Source organism: Impatiens glandulifera, chromosome 2 (assembly GCF_907164915.1).
Source record: "Impatiens glandulifera chromosome 2, dImpGla2.1, whole genome shotgun sequence".
NCBI classification, from domain to species: domain Eukaryota; kingdom Viridiplantae; phylum Streptophyta; class Magnoliopsida; order Ericales; family Balsaminaceae; genus Impatiens; species Impatiens glandulifera.
The window spans coordinates 47802881-47821881 of record NC_061863.1 but is presented as its reverse complement, the minus strand read 5'-3'; the positions used below and the strand labels follow the sequence as shown (position 1 = coordinate 47821881).

Genomic DNA, 19001 nt, shown 5'->3' with positions numbered 1-19001 from the left:
GAATGTGCATATGTCGCAGGCGAATGTGCATCTGTCGCAGACGAATGTGCATCTGTCGTAGGCGACTGTACATCTGTCGCAGACGACAGATGCACATTCGTCTGCGACAGATGCACAGTCGCCTGCGACAGCCTTCGACAACCTGCAACAGCCTTCGACAGATGCATTTTAAACCCAAAACGATTAAACAATAAACACTAAACTTAAACCTTCGACAGATGAATATTAAATCCTAAACCAATCATTCACCCCCTAAAATCATTCGACCACCATCTAAAATCTTAAATCAAACCCTAAATCCTAAATCATTCTTCCGTTTCAGCATGCATGCAAGGAAAACGACGGAAAAACGGGCATAACTCACCTAAAATGTTGAAGGCATTCCGGCGTTACCTCGGGGAGTTGATCGATCGGCTTCCTTTGTTTCGTTGATTCGCTTTTATCGTCGGGGGAGAAACTGTAATGAGAGAAATAGTCGGGGGAGAAACTGGAATGAGGAGAGAGAGGGAAAAAGGGTCGAGGAAAATAACTAAACCCATTTTTTTAATTAAGGGTAAAAGTGTCTTTTGACCATGGTAAAAGGTTACCTTTGCAAAATTTATCATAGACATGCTAAATTTGAAAATATCCCTATTATCAGGGTTATTTCATCAAATTTCCCTTCATATGAATTTTGAAGAGAAAGAGAGAAAAAAAAATATTATTTTAATTTTGAGTTTTAATATTAAATAAATAAAAAAAATATATTATATATATTATGAGGCTAAAAAATTTTCAATAAGTCATGGAACCAGCATTATCTGAATTACTCGAATATTAAACAAGTCGCTCGAGTGCTCGATTGGTTTTGATTTTTAAAAGAAAAAGAAAAAGAATGATTAAAACAGTGATGGATGACGTGGTCTTAGTCTAGAAGAAAAATAACTGCCACCTTGCAATAATTAATTTAAGAGTCTCCTCCACTAATAAAAATTAAAAATATTAATCGGCTTAACAGATTCAGTTGTTAATTTCATAAATGGCCGGTCATAGGCTCTCTCGTAAAACGTGATCACCGCCACCTTCTCTCTATCTCTCTCTACCTTCCTTCCTCCCTCCCCCTCTCTCTCTCTCGTTCTGTAAAAATAATGGCGAGTGAAAATGAGGACGGCGATGTTGTATACGGTGAGTCCTTCGACAAGGTAAAGATGAGGTTCAGAGATCGGTCCAAGGTATGTATGTATGAATGGCTTCTATCTGCACTGTGCATGTTTGCTTTTCTCTTTCGGAATAGGTTTTCTTCGTTGTATATATTGAGCAGTTTACTTGATTCTTGATGTCAAAATCAAGGAGATGTTATCCAAGCGAGCCGTTAAATCGAAAGAGATCTTGTCAAAACAAGCTGTTAAAATTGCTAAAACGCGCCGAAGAGAATGAACAATCATTGACAAGGTATGTATATATATGAATGCTTTAACTTCTAAGTGTTCTTTGTAGCGGCGAAATATTGATTTACTATATTTTGTAGTTTAGTCGTTTGCGAGACGATGTAGCTTAAATTTGTAGTTTAAGTTGTTTCCTAATCAATCAAGCAGATTGTATTGAGTTTGAATTCTCACTGCAATTATATGATGATTGTATTCAGGTGACTCATCTATGTGGAGTTCTTGGATTTGGAGCATTTTGCTTTATTTTGGGTGCAAGTAAGCTATATTTCAATTGAATGATCCGCATGCAGCAACTATTTGATAGAATCTAACCTTTTTTGTCAAGTTATTTGCTGATCTGTTTTGTTGATTTTCATCTCTCAGGGCCTCAAGATGTTCTCTATGTGTATTGCGTGACATATATCACGTTTGTTCCCCTTCGTTGGATATACTATCGTTATAAGAAATGGCATTACTATCTTTTGGTAAGTGGTTAGGTTTCGGTTCATGAGTTAACATGTAGTTAGTTCATTTATGCCTATTTTAGCAGTTATTTTTATTCATACTGTTTGCAAGATTATGATGTTTTTCCCATTTGAGACAGAGCACATGAGAGTTTTCCTCAATTTGTTTTGTATAATTGGCATGAACATTTTTTTAAAAACATTATCATCCACCTTTACCTTTCCCAGATTACATCGATCTATACAATTCTTTGGTTGTGTTAATGAGTATTGTGAACTGTAATATGCAGGACTTTTGCTACTATGCGAATACTATATCCTTGGTCATGCTTCTATTCTACCCAACGCATGAAAGGCTCTTTATGGTTTGCTTCTCATTTGCTGAAGTAAGCCGATTATTGATTCATTTTGTAACCGTATGTATCTATGCTTGTAAACTTCATTAATAGCACTAAACATGGCTGCAGGGGCCATTAGCATGGGCGTTAATTGTCTGGCGTTGTAGCTTAGTCTTCAGTTCTGTTGATAAGCTCATAAGCGTGCTTATACATCTCTTACCTGGTGAGTCACAAATCTATTTATCTTGTCTTACTAAAAGTATGCTGAGAAGGAAGAAAATTCATTTAATTTGAACACAGTTGATATTTACAAAGCTTCACTTCATTAATTAATGTCCCTTTTAGTATTACTTTCACTATATGAAACATTACATACATTTTATTCTGTGATCCATATCAAAGAATTCAAAGAATTAGTTAGAATTTCGAGAAAATAAAGAGATCTCACAATCCAATCAAGAACCTTTTCATTATCCACAGTGGGCAAACCAAGATAGTACAAATCATGATATCGTGTGACATGAATTAATGAAAAGAAAAATGACAAAAAGGAACAAGGAACCCTAAGAAACCAAGTTCATATCAACTTGAAAACTGGTTTTTGCTAAAAGGAATCTGATCTGTCGATTGTTTTCAGGGTTGGTTTTCTTTATAAATCGATGGTGGAATCCATCATTCTTGGAAGCAATGCAGTCAGTGGAAACTTCCCAAAGAGCTTCATGGCCTTATGTAGAGGGTCAAGCATACTTGTGGACATGGCTATTTCTGGTACCACTTGCTGCTTACAGCTTGTGGCAGCTTCTCTACTTTCTCATAGTAAATGTCCTACGCAGACAACGTTTCTTAAGAGATCCCGAAGTCATGACTTCCTACAGGTCTATTCTTACCTTTTATGTTTTTACCTTAACCCTCAATTTCAAATATATAAGCCCATTTCAAAACACTCTCTTCTAACTTACTTCAGTTTCCAAACGTGATTATTTTTAATGGGATGTGTTAAGCTCGTCCTTTTTAGTCTTTATTATTGATAATCAATGTTAACAGGGAACTATCAAAGAAGGCAAAGAAAGCGAACAACATGTGGTGGAGGTTAAGCGGTTTGCTCGGGGATCAGAACCGAATGCTAATGTACATCATGCTTCAAGCAATGTTCACAGTGGCAACAATGGCACTTACAGTCCCCATATTCATGTCATATAGATTGCATGTCATATTCCAAATACTGAAGGTATCTGCATCCATATGGAACGGTGGAAGCTTCTTGATTGATGTAATGCCCAAACAGGTTATTCTAAAAGAGAAGAAGAAAACTCAAATGCAGCCAATGGATATTCGAGATGATCCATCACAGAATCAGGTAGTCGTCGAAACTACTACTACTACCACTATAATAGATGATCAAACGCAAGAAAAACGCAAAGATGCCGAATAAAAGGTATATATCACGTGCCTATAAATCGTAACATGTCTCTATAAGAGAGTAAACTAATGGGTGATTCAACTTTTTTCCTCTTTGAGCAGGGCTTTGCTCTTACTGGAATTAGGAGGTTCGGATTCAAAGCCCTTTTTAGTGGCATTCTGGTTAGTGGTTTATTTCGTATCAGTATTATGTAGGAATAATTATCCTGTGTCTAGGAGCAGGTAAATATAGTCTCGTGTTTTTTTTTTTTGTTATTGTAAAAAAAATTAATGTGCAAACCACTCATACATAATCCCTTCAAGTAGACCATTTCAAATTTGGATGGTGTCAGTTCTGATTTAGGGAAATGAGGTTTTATTTATTTATTTTCTTTAATATTGAGGTAAATATAATATAATTGGAAAACATGTCAAATAGTATAAGGAATAATAGGCTAGAATGATTTCAATGAGATAATTTTTAGTAAAAAATGAGTCTAACTGAAGACTTTGATATTTGATTTATCTTAAGAGTTTGGTTTAATACAATTAATTTCATTTTTACATGTTATTTCCGACAAGAAACTAAGTGATATGTCTTATAGTCTTTACCTTAATGGAAACCTTGCAAATAAATGTTACAATAGGAAGGCTAGATATAAAATTTCAAAGCAATCAAACATACATGGGCTTTTTATCTTTGCACCACCAAAGAATAAGCCAAAAATAAAATAATAAACATGCCTTCCCCTTTCACAAGAGAAGAATAATAACACACTCTTTTAAAGGTAGTGTCCTACAGTTTCCACACCTGATCCTATACCCAAAAAATAACACTTCTTTTTTCACACTAATGAAATAACCTTAAAACCCAAAGTTCAAAATATACTCACAAAAAAAAACTGATCAAAGAAGTCTATGCCAATGCGGCAAGCATCTAGAACTAGTGTGCATGATCCTACACATGCACACCACAAAGCAATGAAAAGTAAAAAAAAAAATCTATAAGGAATGCCTCCCCTTTGTTATCCATAAGGGGTTAAACAAAACTGCACACACCCCCAAAAGTGACCCGATAAAAATTGGGAAGGTTTTTTTTCCTGAGAAGGATGATTGTGCATTGACCCGGGTCTAAAAGAGTATTGAATGAAAAATATTAATGACCGTCTGCTGTGACCTGTTGCAAGAATGCAAAACCTGACATTTCGCGAACCAACGAGGGAGGCTCAATGTTCCCCATCTCTACTTGTGGCATGGACTTGGAAATGTCGCCAACAGAGAATGGAATGCTGAAAAAAATTATTGGTTGGAGAGCGAATAAGTTACTCATCTTATACTTATAATAATCTAGAAAGAAAAAGGTTGTCATGCCGTAATTACCTTGAGTCATCATCTAGCAAGAATGAGCTGCTTATAGCATTGTTCGACTCTTCTGTCATCTGAACTCTCATACTCGATATAACCTAGTAATAATGAAGTTCTTGTCATGCGAGAGGAAATAAAAAGTCAGATGAGAAAATTGATCGCTGCAAACTGGATTCGAGTTGACTTACATCTGGAGACACGCTGTGTGTGCCATATTTGTCGTCCCAGTACATTGTACTTATTCTGTATAATTGTTGTATGCTAAGCTCCTAATATGAACATCCAAAACTCGGTTAAAGAAGTTGAAACTTGAAAGGAATAATCAAAAAGAGTTAGCATTATGACAGGAGTACTGACAGGGCAAAGTTGATTTGTTATTTCATCCAAGGTCTTCTTGGGCTTTTGGTGTACAATCTGCAGTGCAAATTAATGGAAGAAGAATGTTAACAGTATTTGATTTAAAAGTATACAGGGAGAGACAAAAACTATGTTGAGCTTGTGATGCAGATGAGAATATTGTAGATAAATTGGTTCCATTCAGTTTGTGGCTTGTAACACTGAATGTAGATAAACTGGAAGATAACTGAGGAATGTGGATTTTCTCGTCTATAGTTGTAGTAGTATATTTATCAGTGAAGTCTAATATCTTTTCTATATAAGATAAAGCAAATTCTTCACATAGTTCATCCCTACCTATTACTTCTCCTCTGGGCAGTAACGTAACGAGGAATCCTTTAAGAGATAATTGGACATAAAAAATATTTCATTTAATGATACTATATGCATGCGGAATCAATTGTAGAATTTTGTAGAGAAGAAGGCTTTCTTCATATATTTTGATAAGAAAATGACTATTTGTTATTACCTAGTGAGTTAAAGTTGAATTTATATAAGCTCTCATACCATGCAGAAATTGGGAGAGAATAAAGAGGATTTCTTTATAATGGAATAAACTAAATCGAGTTCATAGAGCAGTCTTATATGTACAACCAGTTGTCTAGTTTAAGGGAGCTTAACTCCTAGAAAATTGGAACATTATTGATTAAAAAATAACTCTTAATATAGGGATAAATACATGAAATAAAAGCAGCTTTACTAGATATAACTAAAATAAATTAATTCTACATCTTCACATTCTTGGTAACTTATGGTCTTATTTGTTGTGGCCCAATTACTTGACTATGGTGTATATATAGTCTATAAAGTCACATGCATCTTCAGTTCGAAATTTCTTGGAAAACAAAAGGATGACAATAGTTCAATAAACAAGGGAAAACACCATACCAGGAATCCCACTGCCTGCCTGATGTGCTTCAACTCATCCCAAGCTGCGCCTGCATACTGAAATTAGACGACGTGTGAAAACATTGAAATGAATCAAACATAAAAGATATTATTGATATAGTCGCCACCTCCTCAGTGGCACTGTTACACCATTGTTCTAGTTCTGCTAAACCAGATTTAACGTACTCCCCATTACTGAACGAGCAGCATTCACGTCGCAGGAGGAGACTGAAAAGGTAAACAACAGAAACAAATAAAAAAGGACCATACATTTTAAGGCCTAGATTTTAATTAACAGAGGAAATGGAATACTTGTAGTTTTACCTGTTAAATAATTGAACATTGATAAAAGAAAATATCTGTGAGAATACTTTACATGCCAGGAAAGGAGGAACCTGCAAAGTCACAAAATGTTAAAAAAATACTTATCAAGGAATTATATGTATATATTATGTTTGGTAAGCTAACTTACATGGTTAACTTTCATTATGTTCAAGTAGTCATTTAAGCACTTCACAATGCTTTGCCAATGAGCAATAAGAGCCTGTTGAGCAACAGCATGAGCTTGGGAACGCCCCTTCACTGTTCTTGTTCGAGATGTCCTAGATGCCTGCATTAGATTAAGTTCCTCAGTTCCATAAATATATGATAGGGAGGCACATCAAGATTCTTTTTGTTTTCCTTTGAACATGCTGGATGGCAAAGAATTCAATAGAGGTGCAAATGGTAGCAATCACTTTGTTTTCAATAACTTAAGACCTTGTTTGATCCAAGTTATTTGGGTAAAACGACATTTGAGGTATAGATATGCAATGAAATAAAACTAAATTATTACTTTTTAAATAGAAGGTAGTTTGATTGATGATTTGAATGTGGGTTAGTTGAAATTAATCTCAAATAACCCACATAAAAAACAAGGCCTAAGTTCGATTCCAACTGAAAAAAAATACCTAATCTACAATAAAACAAAATCCCCAGCAATGAAGTAGGATATACCTGGATGCATAACCCAAGCAATGGGGATATCTCTTTCTTCAGACAGTCTCTTATCATCCCATACATTTTCTCAAGGAAGGCAGTAAGTTGTTGTTTAAACAGCAAAGCTGGATACTTTGCTTCTACATGCCGCAAGTCATCTAGTCTTCCATGTCCTCCTCTATTAAGAAATGAGAGCCCAGCACTTTGGGGAGATGCCCTCAAGCCCTGAGATTAAAGAACAATTACAAAGATGAAGAAACATGAATGTCTCAATTCATGAAACGCAATCTGGAAGAGGTAATATACCTGAGACATTCTTCCAAAAAGTGAAGCTGAAGATGACCTCCTTCTTTGAGGAGTCAAACTAGCTGCTCCACTTGCTTTGAGTGTATGTTGGAGAAGTAACAGAAGAGTTGATGTGTTAGATAACCAATAAGACAACACATTGTTGTCTTGGACCTTCAAAGGAATAGTATTTTTTTCTTGAGGTTAGTATCCTGGATTCTGCCAAATATACTGTAGCAGATGCTCCTATGAACATTCAAGAGTATATTCAAACCAAAACTATACCTCAATTGATGAAGAAATTGTATGAATAATTCTGTCGAAGATTGTAGTTCTTTCAACTTCAAATGACCTCCAATGGAGAAGGCATTTATAGATGATACAAGCTGCAATTGGCTTTCCATCAGAAAAGCCAAGGTTTTGTGTAATGCATTTGATGAGAAGATCCTGGTTTTCCTGTATACAGAGAGCTAGACTGAGGAAGCCAACTGGACAATATAATCCTTTCCATCAATTAAATAATAATAATTTGATTCTTTGGGGAAAAAACCTTTGTTGGATGAAAATGTGGATTATTTGGGGGAGGGGGGTGTGGAGGTTTTGTATTTTATATTTAAAATATTATAAAAGATAAAGTAAGGTATTTTAGTTGATAATTTGAATGATGATGGGATAAGGGATTATTGGGATTAAATCCAACCCTTCATCAAACAAGGCCTAGGCTAGCTGATCTGTTCATTCATCAAGAGAACAACCTAATATTTGTATCCATGACAACAGAACTAACCTGTTGTTTATCATTAAGAGATTTCTGTGGCTTCTCTTCAGATTCGGACTCCCTTGGATTTGAAACAGCAAGAGGAGTCTCCTGGAACATAAAAGCAGTGTGAGAAATGTAATTCTTTCAGATTCATCTAAGCATCCTCACTTCAATCAAATTTTAATCAAATCCTTTTTGTGAAAATATAAGTAATTCCTACCAACACATCTTTTACTTCTCCATTTAGAGCATAAGTATTCTCCGGAGTTCGCTGCAATTTTATGCAGAAAATCGTTAAGTGCATGCCTTAAATGACTATAATGATACCAATGGTGCAATGTCCCATTATTACCTGATAGAATGGTGTTTTAACCCGTGAGGATAATGCTTTCCCAGTTGGTGATATTGCCAATGCTTGTTGACGGAGCACTTGATTCTCTGACTCTGTATTAGAAACTTTCTCCTCGAGCCTAAAAAGGAAGAGAAGAGAAAAAAACAAAATTGACTTCCTCTTGTAAGTTCCATGCGAGTAAACTCAATGATTGATGTCAAAGCGAAAAAACAAAAAAGAATACACTCCTGCATGTTCCAACGATATGGTGAAGAAATACTTGTAACCAGAACAATAATAATAATAAATATAAAACTGGTAATTTTTTACCAACAGAATGATTTTCTCCTATAATAAACTGATTACCTTTGTGAATAGCAAAAAAAAAAGAAAACTGATTACCTTTGTACAGAATCTTGTAGTTGATCGACCTTAGTCTCTGTATTTTCAAGTTTTTGTACCAGCTCCGCAACTCTGGCCTCAGCTTCACTATGTGCTTTCCTAGCTTCTTCTAATGCCTGTCTTTCTGATGACAGCAAATCCTGCCAAATTCATGTAGTCCGGCATCTCAATGAAACCAAAGTTTCAAATTTACATCATTTTCTATACTTTTAGAAAGCATGATGCCAGCAAAAAAGTACACTAAGAAATTGAGCAACTTAGCTTTACTTGTGGTGGGTGTTCAACAAGTGTGCCAATCACTTTAATTTAGGATTCAGTCTTTTTTTCAGTTACCCTTTTGGTTCATGATGATTTTTGTTTATAGCTTTCACAGACACATTTGATGTATTTTTTTATGTTATCTTTGGGCTTGAAAGCAACCTATTTGTTGCTATCCTTCTGATGCATAAGAGTAGCATTTTTGTGCCCTCAATATTATTCTGTAAATAATGCATTTACCTTTTTCAAAAATAAAACAAGTTACACTGACTGGTAGCCAAAAAGTACACCATAATTTGATTTAGCAATTTTCTCTGTTTCAATAATGAAAAGTCAAGAAATTTAGAATTGTGGATTTATACCTTCATGCTTTCTAATTCAGTTGTCAGTGCATCGATTTTTTCTGTATCTTGAACCAAGACAGGTGTCTCCTTGATAAGTGGAGGTGCTTCTTCGATGGCCTTCCTAGCTGCCTCTTGTTCCTTGATAACTCTGGCATTAGCCTCTTCCACCTTTTTCTCCATTGCATGTAAAGCCTCCTGAAACTTGGCATTTTCTTGTGTTTTTTCCTCTTCAAGATTAAGCTGTAGAAAGACAAGACAGAAACCAGGCTCAAGTCAAGAATACTTATTGTTGCAACTCCTACAACATTAATAAAGTAGCATAGAGAATAAGAAGACTACCCTAAGTTGCTTCTCCAACTGTAAACGCCAAGTGAGTTCATCCACACGTTTTTCAAGCTTGTCCTTCGCTTCTTTGAGGGCGCCTGTGTCTCTTGCAGCCTAAGAGAGTTCCAAAAGTTAATACAGTGAAAATCTATGCTCTTGGGATGAATGATCCACAAAAGTTTCAAAAAGATAAAATGAGAAAAGGGAATTCAACAAACCATTTTGAGCTGTCTGAGTTCCTTTCGAGCAACTCTGCATCTCCAGCCACATTGAGAGACAAGAATAGCCTTTTGAAGACTTTTGTAATAAGAATACTCTCTGTGGCAACGCCAACGTGCCTGCAGACCAATAATAAAGGATCACTTTCTTAGCTGATGACGTCAAAAACCATTTTGACTTTATTTACCAGTTTAAACAAAGAATGGTAAAGAAGACCTGGATAATGGTGGCAGCTTTAGCTTGTTTTCTATATCTGAATTCATTACGAGCAGCCATAGCCCTTAACCCAGTCTGCAAGGTTATTGCAGATGACAAGACAGTAAAGTAGGATCTCCAAGCTGTATGGCGTCGACAATACTTCTGGATCGTGATGGCTGCAGCTTCTCGTCTCAACTGCTGGTACAACTTGCATGCCATCATAGCTGGTTACAAAAATGCCCCACCCAAATGTAAAAAAGGAGAAGAAGGCCAGGAAAGGCAGATGAAATAAGCATGTGATCAATAATAGGTTCAAGAGACCACATGACAGTAAGATTTTACAACTACAGGAAGCCGAAGATGTTGGGTAAAGAAGTTATCTCAAACAAACCCCAACATGAGGAGGTCTGCCTTTTGGAAGAAGCATTGTCTGCAACTGGTGGATTGAAATGTTCTAGAGTTTAATAACTGAAGGTAAGGCTAGTTCACTTAAGGAGGCTAGAATGGAGCAAAGAAGCAGAAGAATATTCAACTGATCCCCCACTTATACATAACCATTTTTCTACTTTGAAAAGACTCTCAAAAGATATGTTACGGAACACCATGCCAACCAAGTCAAACTTAAATTGAGAAGCTACAATTTCTGGAGTTCACAAGTTTCTTATCAACAATATTTTTTGTCAAAGATCAGAAAACACGCATACATAGATTAGATTTGGTAAAGAAGACCAAAAAAATAAGCTTTGATAACAGACCATCCTAAAGACAAATTAAAGGATAATTTTTAGATTTTTCACCCCCATAGAAGGAAGAGTGAAAAAAAAACTAGCAAGCAAGTTAGGAGACCTGAACTACATCCTCTAGGGAATGCAAGTTAAATTCTATTTTACATGACAAGTGCACTTTTTACTGGACTTAGAACTTTAAGGACAGGGCAAAAACAACTTGTTTTTTAAAACCAACTCATTGATACCATAACACAATGTTAACAATTAAGATGTATACCCATGACAGAAATTCTATCAATGGATATTTATCCTTGTATACTTCCAGTGTTCTTTTCCTTTTATAACAATTTGTGGACAAGAACTTTTGAAGGCCACTCGACTCAGACCTCAACAGATTTGTTGCTTATACCAGTTCTTATGTTGTAGATTAGACAGAACCAAGAAAAAAGTGAATTACCGCGCCAACACGATTGCAATTGAATTGCAGCTCTGCGTAGTGAAAAGAATTCCTTGCAAGCAATATATGTACGGATTTGCCTTTGGATTATCTTAGCTGCATTTCCGAGGATCTCTGCCCTTCTGGCATCCAACTCAGCCATCTGACCAGCTCGCAGGAAAACCTTTGTCTTGCCTATCTGTTAACTCAAGCACAATTAGTATTGAGCTACCAGAGTTACCAAACCACAAAAAGTGGATCATGATTCTTGTTCTTTGACATAAAGATAGAGAAAAAATATGAAATAGTGCATACTCAGGAAAAATAAAATAAATGTCACCTCTCTTAAAAAAAATCAAACTTAGTCCAATACTTTCAGCCCACCCACCAAAGAAAAAACAAGAGTTCATACTAGAGTGATTCCAATCATGTTTTGCTTTTTTTTAAAGGTATAAAAGTCAATGTATCATTTAGAAGAAATAAATATCCAAGAGGCATGAACTACACAATCAAAGTATTAGACTACCTGATAACCTTTCAATCCCATTTTGTCTAGAATCATTTGGCAAGTCATTTTGTCATCATAGCTGCAAACAAAGTGAATCAACAAATAGAAGTTGTAAGTATAGCACAAGAAGCAAGCGGCACATATTCGGACATCTAGCAAGACGTATAAGATCGATGATGCCAAAGTATAATGAAAATGTAATTTTAAGAGTGACACCTACTTCCCATCCAAGACATCAGGAGCAAGAAGACCAAAACGTAGGAGAAACTCATCAAATGTCCTCCTAGTAGGGTATCCAGCACAGCTAATCCTGATAGCCTCAAGGACACCCTACAGTTATGATGAGAATTATGGTTTAGTATAGAAAGATATTTCCAGAAAGGTTTAGTTGTAGATCAAAGTGATATATGAATTGATGAAATAAAAGTGAGCTTACACCACAGCGTAATTGTTGGATTATATTGAGATTCTCAAATATAGCAGGCTTGAGAGCATTGTTTGGTTTCACACATCTGATATAGTGAGGTTCCGTAGAACTCAAGGTCTCCATCAAAGATTGAAGTTGCAGCTGCATTTTTAAGTCATGTCTTTATCAGAATAAAATAAATGGGGATGTAGAGTGGCTGAATTGCACTGAAAGAGTTTGCAGATCAAATTCAAGTGCATTCATAAACTAAGCAACAATGAGGAAAATCTTACTTAAAGGTACCTTAAAGCGTGAGCCAATGGAAGAAAATTTGGAGGATTTTGAAGATTCCTCGGGAAGAGGTGGAAATAGGGAAGATGCAAAAGGACACTTGGACGCTGTTAACAAGTCCTGATGTTCTGCTATCACATAATCTTTGTTTTTGTCAAGAAACAAATCAGATTGATAGGTGACCTGTTATTTGAGGGACGACATAATGAGGTTTAAAAAAAATAAAACACTGGAAACTTGCACAAGAAGCTAATGCTTACATCTCCTGCATAATGAATTACGGTAAAACTAGTCCGAGAAAGCTTTGGTTTACTGAACCGTTTGTATTTTGCAAATGTCTGGTACAACTTCTGAGAAAAAGTCTCGTGGGTAGACCTGGGAAACATGCTGCATATAGCAGTTGGGAGAAATATTAACTCATGTATGGTGTATAATTAAGTAGTGAAGAGCTTTCTTTACTGCTGCAACTTTTTTTTTCTATAAGTAGTATAATCACACAGCAGTATGCTAAGCCTTTGCATTACATCTAAGACCAAATTAATTATGTACCAGGCCTCATCCAACAGTGCTATGATTCCGCCCGGTTTCTGCAAGCAAATTTTTCATGTGAACAGTTACTAGTCAAAGCTATGCAAATACTAGATAGAATAGATATGCTTCAATCAATCAGAAGTTGTAGAATCAACAATCTTCTACAACTGTTAGAAGTTGAAAAAGGGTCACTCTGAAATAAAATGAAAACAACCGTAACAGTAACAAACCTTCTCAATCATGTCCAACACATCTTGGTTATCAACAAACTCAATGTAGCTCCAGTTTATTTCTTCTTTTGTGTACTCTTCCTGTTCCATCTTAAAAACATGCTGCAGACACACATCAACTTTGTTTCATTACGAAAGGATGCAGTAGCTAAACAGTTGACAAGAAGTCATACTTTACTAAAAGCAAACCTGGTTGAAATGTTGTTGTAGTTTTTCATTTGTAAAGTTGATACAGAACTGCTCAAAGCTACATTATATGAGTTCCATCAGTGTTGTTCAAACTTGTTCATGAAACCAAAAGAAAATGTTTACCTGTTGAATTTAAAGCTCTCAAATCCATATATATCCAGAACTCCAATTATTGATTTTGAGTTTGGATCTTGCCCTATAGAAGTATTTATCTTGTCTACAATCCTTTAATACATCCAAAATGGGAGAATGATAGGATGTTCTTACATGGAAAAATACAAAAGATTTCACAAACAAACATTACATTTCTTACCAGTCAAATAACCGAGAATAAACGGTTTTAGCTAAGGCATCCCTGCTACCAAGAGCAGAATCCGGATCAAGGGCTCTCGTAATGATTTCCTCAGGTGTTACCATCACACGCTTAATTAGGGCATCTTCCAGTTTTTTGACATCACATCTAAATGCACAGTGAGAAAATGGATAATTTTTTTACTCATAAGGACATCCTCAGATGACAAAACAGAAACTCACTTTAGCAGTTCAGCTGTCATATTGAGATGGAAGCGAGACTTCTCATCCTTAATCACTGAAGAGTCCATCTCCTTCCCTTTTGCAAAGTCTACGTTACCAAGATGAAGGATTGCAGCTACAACTCTGAAGATTGATTCCTGCATGAATCATATAAGGTTAAGCATCTAAGCAGGCAAGCACATAAAGTAGCTTCTAAAGAGGCTAACCTGCTCTTCTTCAGAAATACCAACTATATCCATGGCCCTTCTGGTATCAAGATACTCTTGAGCATCATCTACTCCATCAAGTTTGTAACAGTTGGACTGATTTAGGTAATGAAATGATTGAGGATTTCCTAACTTGTACTTCTCCCTCACCTATAAATAAGGCCAATTAACAAAAAATTTCCCACTAAAACCTTGACAATAGGAAAACACTTTTCATTATAAAGTTAAGAGTAGGATACCTCAGGTGCTGCACAAATAAGATAAAAACAGTGGTAATTTCTTTCTGGATCTGAAATCTGACAAACACGAGACCTCTCAAGCAGGTATGTACGTACGGCTGCTCCAGATATCCTCCCATTCTTGTCAAATTGTAACTCAACAAATTTGCCAAAACGACTAGGTTTTTTGGCACAATCAACATACCGACAATAATAATAAGATAAACAGGTCAGCTTTCTTAGAAGAATTTTATATACAATACATCATGGACATTATTCAAAGAGAAAAAGATTCAAAACAAAGAAAGAGTGAATTTTTTTGTTTTGGGTGCTCTTATAGATTAGTCACTGAATTTCATGGCAAGCACTAACCTTGAATTATTATTACGAACTGTTTTTGCATTGCCAAAGGCTTCAAGAACTGGATTAGACTGTCAACATAACAAAAAGGTCAATGCAGTCATTCCCAAAGCTAGATCTCATAACAAGAGATAAGAAAAGGGCTTGTAATGTCACCTCCAGAACTTGTTGTTCAACTGTCCTGCCCTCAACTCCAGATCGTCCCCCAAGATATGCAAGATATCTCATAAGCATCTTTGTTGTCTCTGTTTTACCAGCACCACTTTCACCACTAACCAATATTGAGTTGCTCTTCCCTTCATTAATCATCGCTCTGCAAATAAAAGAAGGGATACATCACTGATATCTTTTCTTTTTGTAACCAGGGCGTCAAGGCAAGCTTTTTGCGCACCTCGACTAATCCCGGAGGGGCTAGATACCACGTATATGATAATATACTTGAGAATTTTTACAAGTCCCAAGATGTGAACATTTTATTGCTTAATAAAATATTGTTAATTAAGATACAAATTCGGAAGCGAGCTTGCTGAATGGCCTAGACTTAACACTTCTATGACTCATGTTTCTGGTTTTGAGACATTGTTCTTGTTAACAAATGTATAAAGTTTTAGCAACATCAGTTTTATGAGTAAATGGGCTGGGGGTTTTGGTAGATGAGACCAAATAGCAATTGGTATTATTCAACAAGTTCCTTGGCCCAGATGAAGTAGAATGACAGTGTGTCACATCACTTAACACGTAATAATTTAAGCCATGTGTAGCTAGCAAGATATGCAGCTACCTGTAGGCAACATCTGCCACTGCAAAAACATGAGGACTAAGCTCTCCAAATGGTGCTCCTTTGTACTGCTCCATCATGTGAGTGTCGTATAGGTGTGGCAACCTTTGGAAGGGGTTAATTGCGATCAATATATTTCCAGTATATGTCTGTCAAAAAGATATATAGTAATAGTCAGAAAACAACTAACCATTTGATCCCTTTTAGCCCTAGTTTGGGGAGAATATCCACTTGTCCCAAGAACACTTTTATTAAATGATGTTATTTTGACCTCAATTTTACTTTATTATAAAAATATAGCCAATAACACTAGTTATCTAAACATTTTTTTTTCAATTTTATTTAATAATTTATACATATTTATCAATGACAAAAACACTTGTCATTAAAATCAAAATTCACTACTCCCCCAAACAAACTACTTAATATTGGTTAGCTGCATATGGTAACAGAGTCAAGAATGTACATAGATTTCATTGAGTTCATATCTGGCTGACAAGTTCTGTACAACTCCTGGTTCATGCAAATATGAAAGTTTTGTCATGTCGTCAACACCACCAGGAGGAGCTTCAGTGTCCTTCGGAAATACTTTCGAAATATTTGCAACCACCTGCATCCATTTTTGGAGATAGATAGGGAATGGAATTAGTACATCACAATTATTCTAAGAGGTCAATGCAAGAGACCTATACTCTAATTTGATGTGACAAGAAATGTGGACTTTACATGTGAAGAAAAACAGGTACATGGAACTAAGAACTACTAGAAAAAGGACATTTTCAGCACAAAACATTATTTTGATAGTAAACAACAAGAATTATATGATAAGTAACAAACTAACAATACAAGCTTACAACAACGATGTAGGATAATTTGGACAAATGTTCTAGCAAAAGGATCAATAAAGACTATAAATATGGTTAAGCTAATACTTACCATTTTACCATTTGTCGTCTGAACATGGACATCCTCGCCATTGATTTTAATGACTTCACCATCAATCCAAGCCAAATTTGGATCCTCAGTCCATACATGTGAACCCACGGTCAAGTTATCTGGTGTTGCCTTCATATACATGATTGCATATTCACACAAATGTTATCACCACATATAGATATATAAACAAGAAACAGGTATACTCATAACATAAAATGAATTTCAGAATATCAAATCAGCCTATTGTCTTAGACAGTTTGAGAGTCAAATGTCTAAGAGAAGTAGTTAGAACTAAGAATATCGACAAAACATGGACAATTCAAAGATATCTACATTGCCTGAACTCTATATGACTTGCTGAATCCTAACATCCAGACTTCACGCTAATTTAATAGGATCCAAGTAGTATGAATAACAAGTAATGGATATACTACTAATTCCGGCTTTCATGAAAACAGAACCAGCGCAGTCTATCTAATCTCAGAGTTGAATAATTCGATGAAAACGACCTTCAAGTATACAAGAATATTACACATCGATTCCATAACTCGATAAAGCATGAAGTCTACTCTGAAGTAATTCGAGAAAGCAAATCAACAAAATAAGGAAACATTCAACAAACAGGTGTATCAGATACATACCATTGATAAACTAGTCGGATTAAGATCTTCCTTCTGTAATCTAATCTAATCTAATCTACTTCAAATCATCGGAGCAGAAGAGATGAGAAGAAGTCGAAATCGATGAGTCAGATCGGAGATGAAACGGAGTCGGCGGTAGAATTGGTGGAGGTTTCTTATAGACTTGCGTTTCCTTTCCTTTCCTTTGTTGCTGTAGAGTTTTGGTGGTGCGAGAAATGAGTTGTAATTTGTAATTTTTTATGTTCAAAAGCAGCTTAATGCTTAGATGGTAATATTCTCTTCTCTATATTGGCGTCTTATTCTTTCTCTCTCATTGTCAGCTGCAGTTCTCTCTTTCTCTCTCTAAAACACTTTCGTCTGTGGGGCCTTGGTTAGCGGAGGCTGGTCGGAGAAGGTTTGTGTAAGCGGCCGTCAACTTTTGTAACGCCATTTTGAATCTAAATAAAAATTAATTATCTCTTTTTTAAATTTAGTTTTAACAAACTAATGTAAGTAATTATTTTAATTAACAGCTGTAAACATGCTCAACTTTTATTATCACATTGACTTTACTATATAGAGAGGAGGGCGAAACCGAACTCGATTAAGTATTTTTTAGCTTGACTCAAACTTGAGCTTGAACGAGTTTATAAATTCGAACTCGAGCTCGACTATTAATCTACAAGTTCGGCTCGACTCGAAAAACTTGAAATAAAATTAAATTTTTAAATATTTATAAAAAAAATATTTATTTTGAATTTTAGGTTTTAATATTAAAATAAATAAAAATATATTATTTATTATCAGACTCGTAAAAAGTTTGAAAAATCATCGAACAATTATTATATGAGCTAGCTCGAATATTCAACTAGTCGGTTCGAGCTCGACTCGAACTCGGTCAAAGTCAAACTCAAATCAAACTTTGACTAAGCGGCTCACGAACAGCTTAACTCATTTGCACTAGAAATACTACTTAGATCATAGTAAAAGGATTTAATATTATTTCGGTCAACTAGAATCAGAATTGAACTAAATTTAACATATTATTAAATTAGTTAATATATACAAAATTTTAAAAATAAGAGCATTATTTTATTTAAATTAAAATACTCAATAAGATATTACAAAAAATTATTTATTAAGTAAACTAAAAAAATACTTGTCCGCTACCAATTTCAGTTCCGAGCTGGAGTTTCCATATAGGGTTTTAACTGACTTGAACTTTTAATTTGATTGGTAAATGTAATTATTTTTATTTCTTTCAACACAAAAGTACAAATGTTTCGAGTTTTGGTTTTTATTAAAAATCTCTTAAATTAAAGTAGTGACCATGAAGTTTAAAAAAATTCAATGAAAAATATTTTTTGATTTGTTTTTCATAATTGAAATTAAGCACTTGTTATTATGTTTATTAAATAAATTCAATATCTACAAATGATACAGCTAACCCATTAGTCCATGACAATAATTAGACATGTAATACTTAAAATCTGTCTCTCATAATTCATCTATATATGATATACTATAATCTAAAATGTTGACCATATTAAAAAAACAACTTAATATGCCGTTCATCTTAATTGAACTTATTTGTTAAAGAGAAAACAAATGGTTTTTTTAGAAAAAGTTGATCAAAACAATTTTTTGTTATCAAAAAGTAATTATTTTTATCCATT

General features: G+C 35.1%; 2 protein-coding genes across 4 annotated transcripts; one reads left to right on the top strand and one right to left on the bottom strand.

Moving 5' to 3' along the window:
• Positions 1-1127: 1127 nt before the first annotated feature.
• LOC124924767 (glycerophosphocholine acyltransferase 1-like) lies at positions 1128-3640 on the top strand. Its single transcript, XM_047464760.1, has 7 exons — positions 1128-1211; positions 1625-1682; positions 1791-1891; positions 2161-2256; positions 2338-2431; positions 2846-3083; positions 3253-3640. The coding sequence occupies exons 1-7, from the start codon at positions 1128-1130 to the stop codon at positions 3638-3640; spliced, it is 1059 nt and encodes a 352-aa protein (XP_047320716.1).
• A 602-nt stretch (positions 3641-4242) lies between these two features.
• Positions 4243-17641, bottom strand: LOC124924021 (myosin-17-like). Of its 3 annotated transcripts, XM_047464054.1 has the most exons (39): positions 17347-17641; positions 16706-16834; positions 16236-16379; positions 15773-15918; positions 15148-15304; positions 15004-15062; positions 14653-14809; positions 14414-14563; positions 14208-14344; positions 13987-14133; positions 13797-13898; positions 13674-13731; positions 13485-13586; positions 13273-13310; positions 12984-13110; positions 12736-12906; positions 12463-12594; positions 12247-12356; positions 12045-12105; positions 11540-11717; positions 10373-10578; positions 10156-10275; positions 9953-10051; positions 9632-9853; positions 9012-9151; positions 8631-8748; positions 8499-8549; positions 8306-8386; positions 7804-7974; positions 7540-7692; positions 7252-7458; positions 6728-6865; positions 6580-6650; positions 6384-6483; positions 6256-6312; positions 5329-5385; positions 5160-5240; positions 4987-5069; positions 4243-4895 (listed from the first exon to the last, which is right to left on the bottom strand). In XM_047464054.1, the coding sequence occupies exons 1-39, from the start codon at positions 17347-17349 to the stop codon at positions 4763-4765; spliced, it is 4596 nt and encodes a 1531-aa protein (XP_047320010.1). In that variant the 5' UTR covers positions 17350-17641; the 3' UTR covers positions 4243-4762. The 3 variants fall into 3 exon arrangements, 2 of the variants coding, with proteins under 2 accessions (XP_047320010.1, XP_047320009.1); XM_047464053.1 differs by lacking the exon at positions 17347-17641 and having other exon boundaries at positions 16706-16840; XR_007098287.1 differs by lacking the exons at positions 4243-4895; positions 4987-5069; positions 17347-17641 and having other exon boundaries at positions 6256-6305; positions 16706-16840.
• Between the last annotated feature and the right edge of the window lie 1360 nt (positions 17642-19001).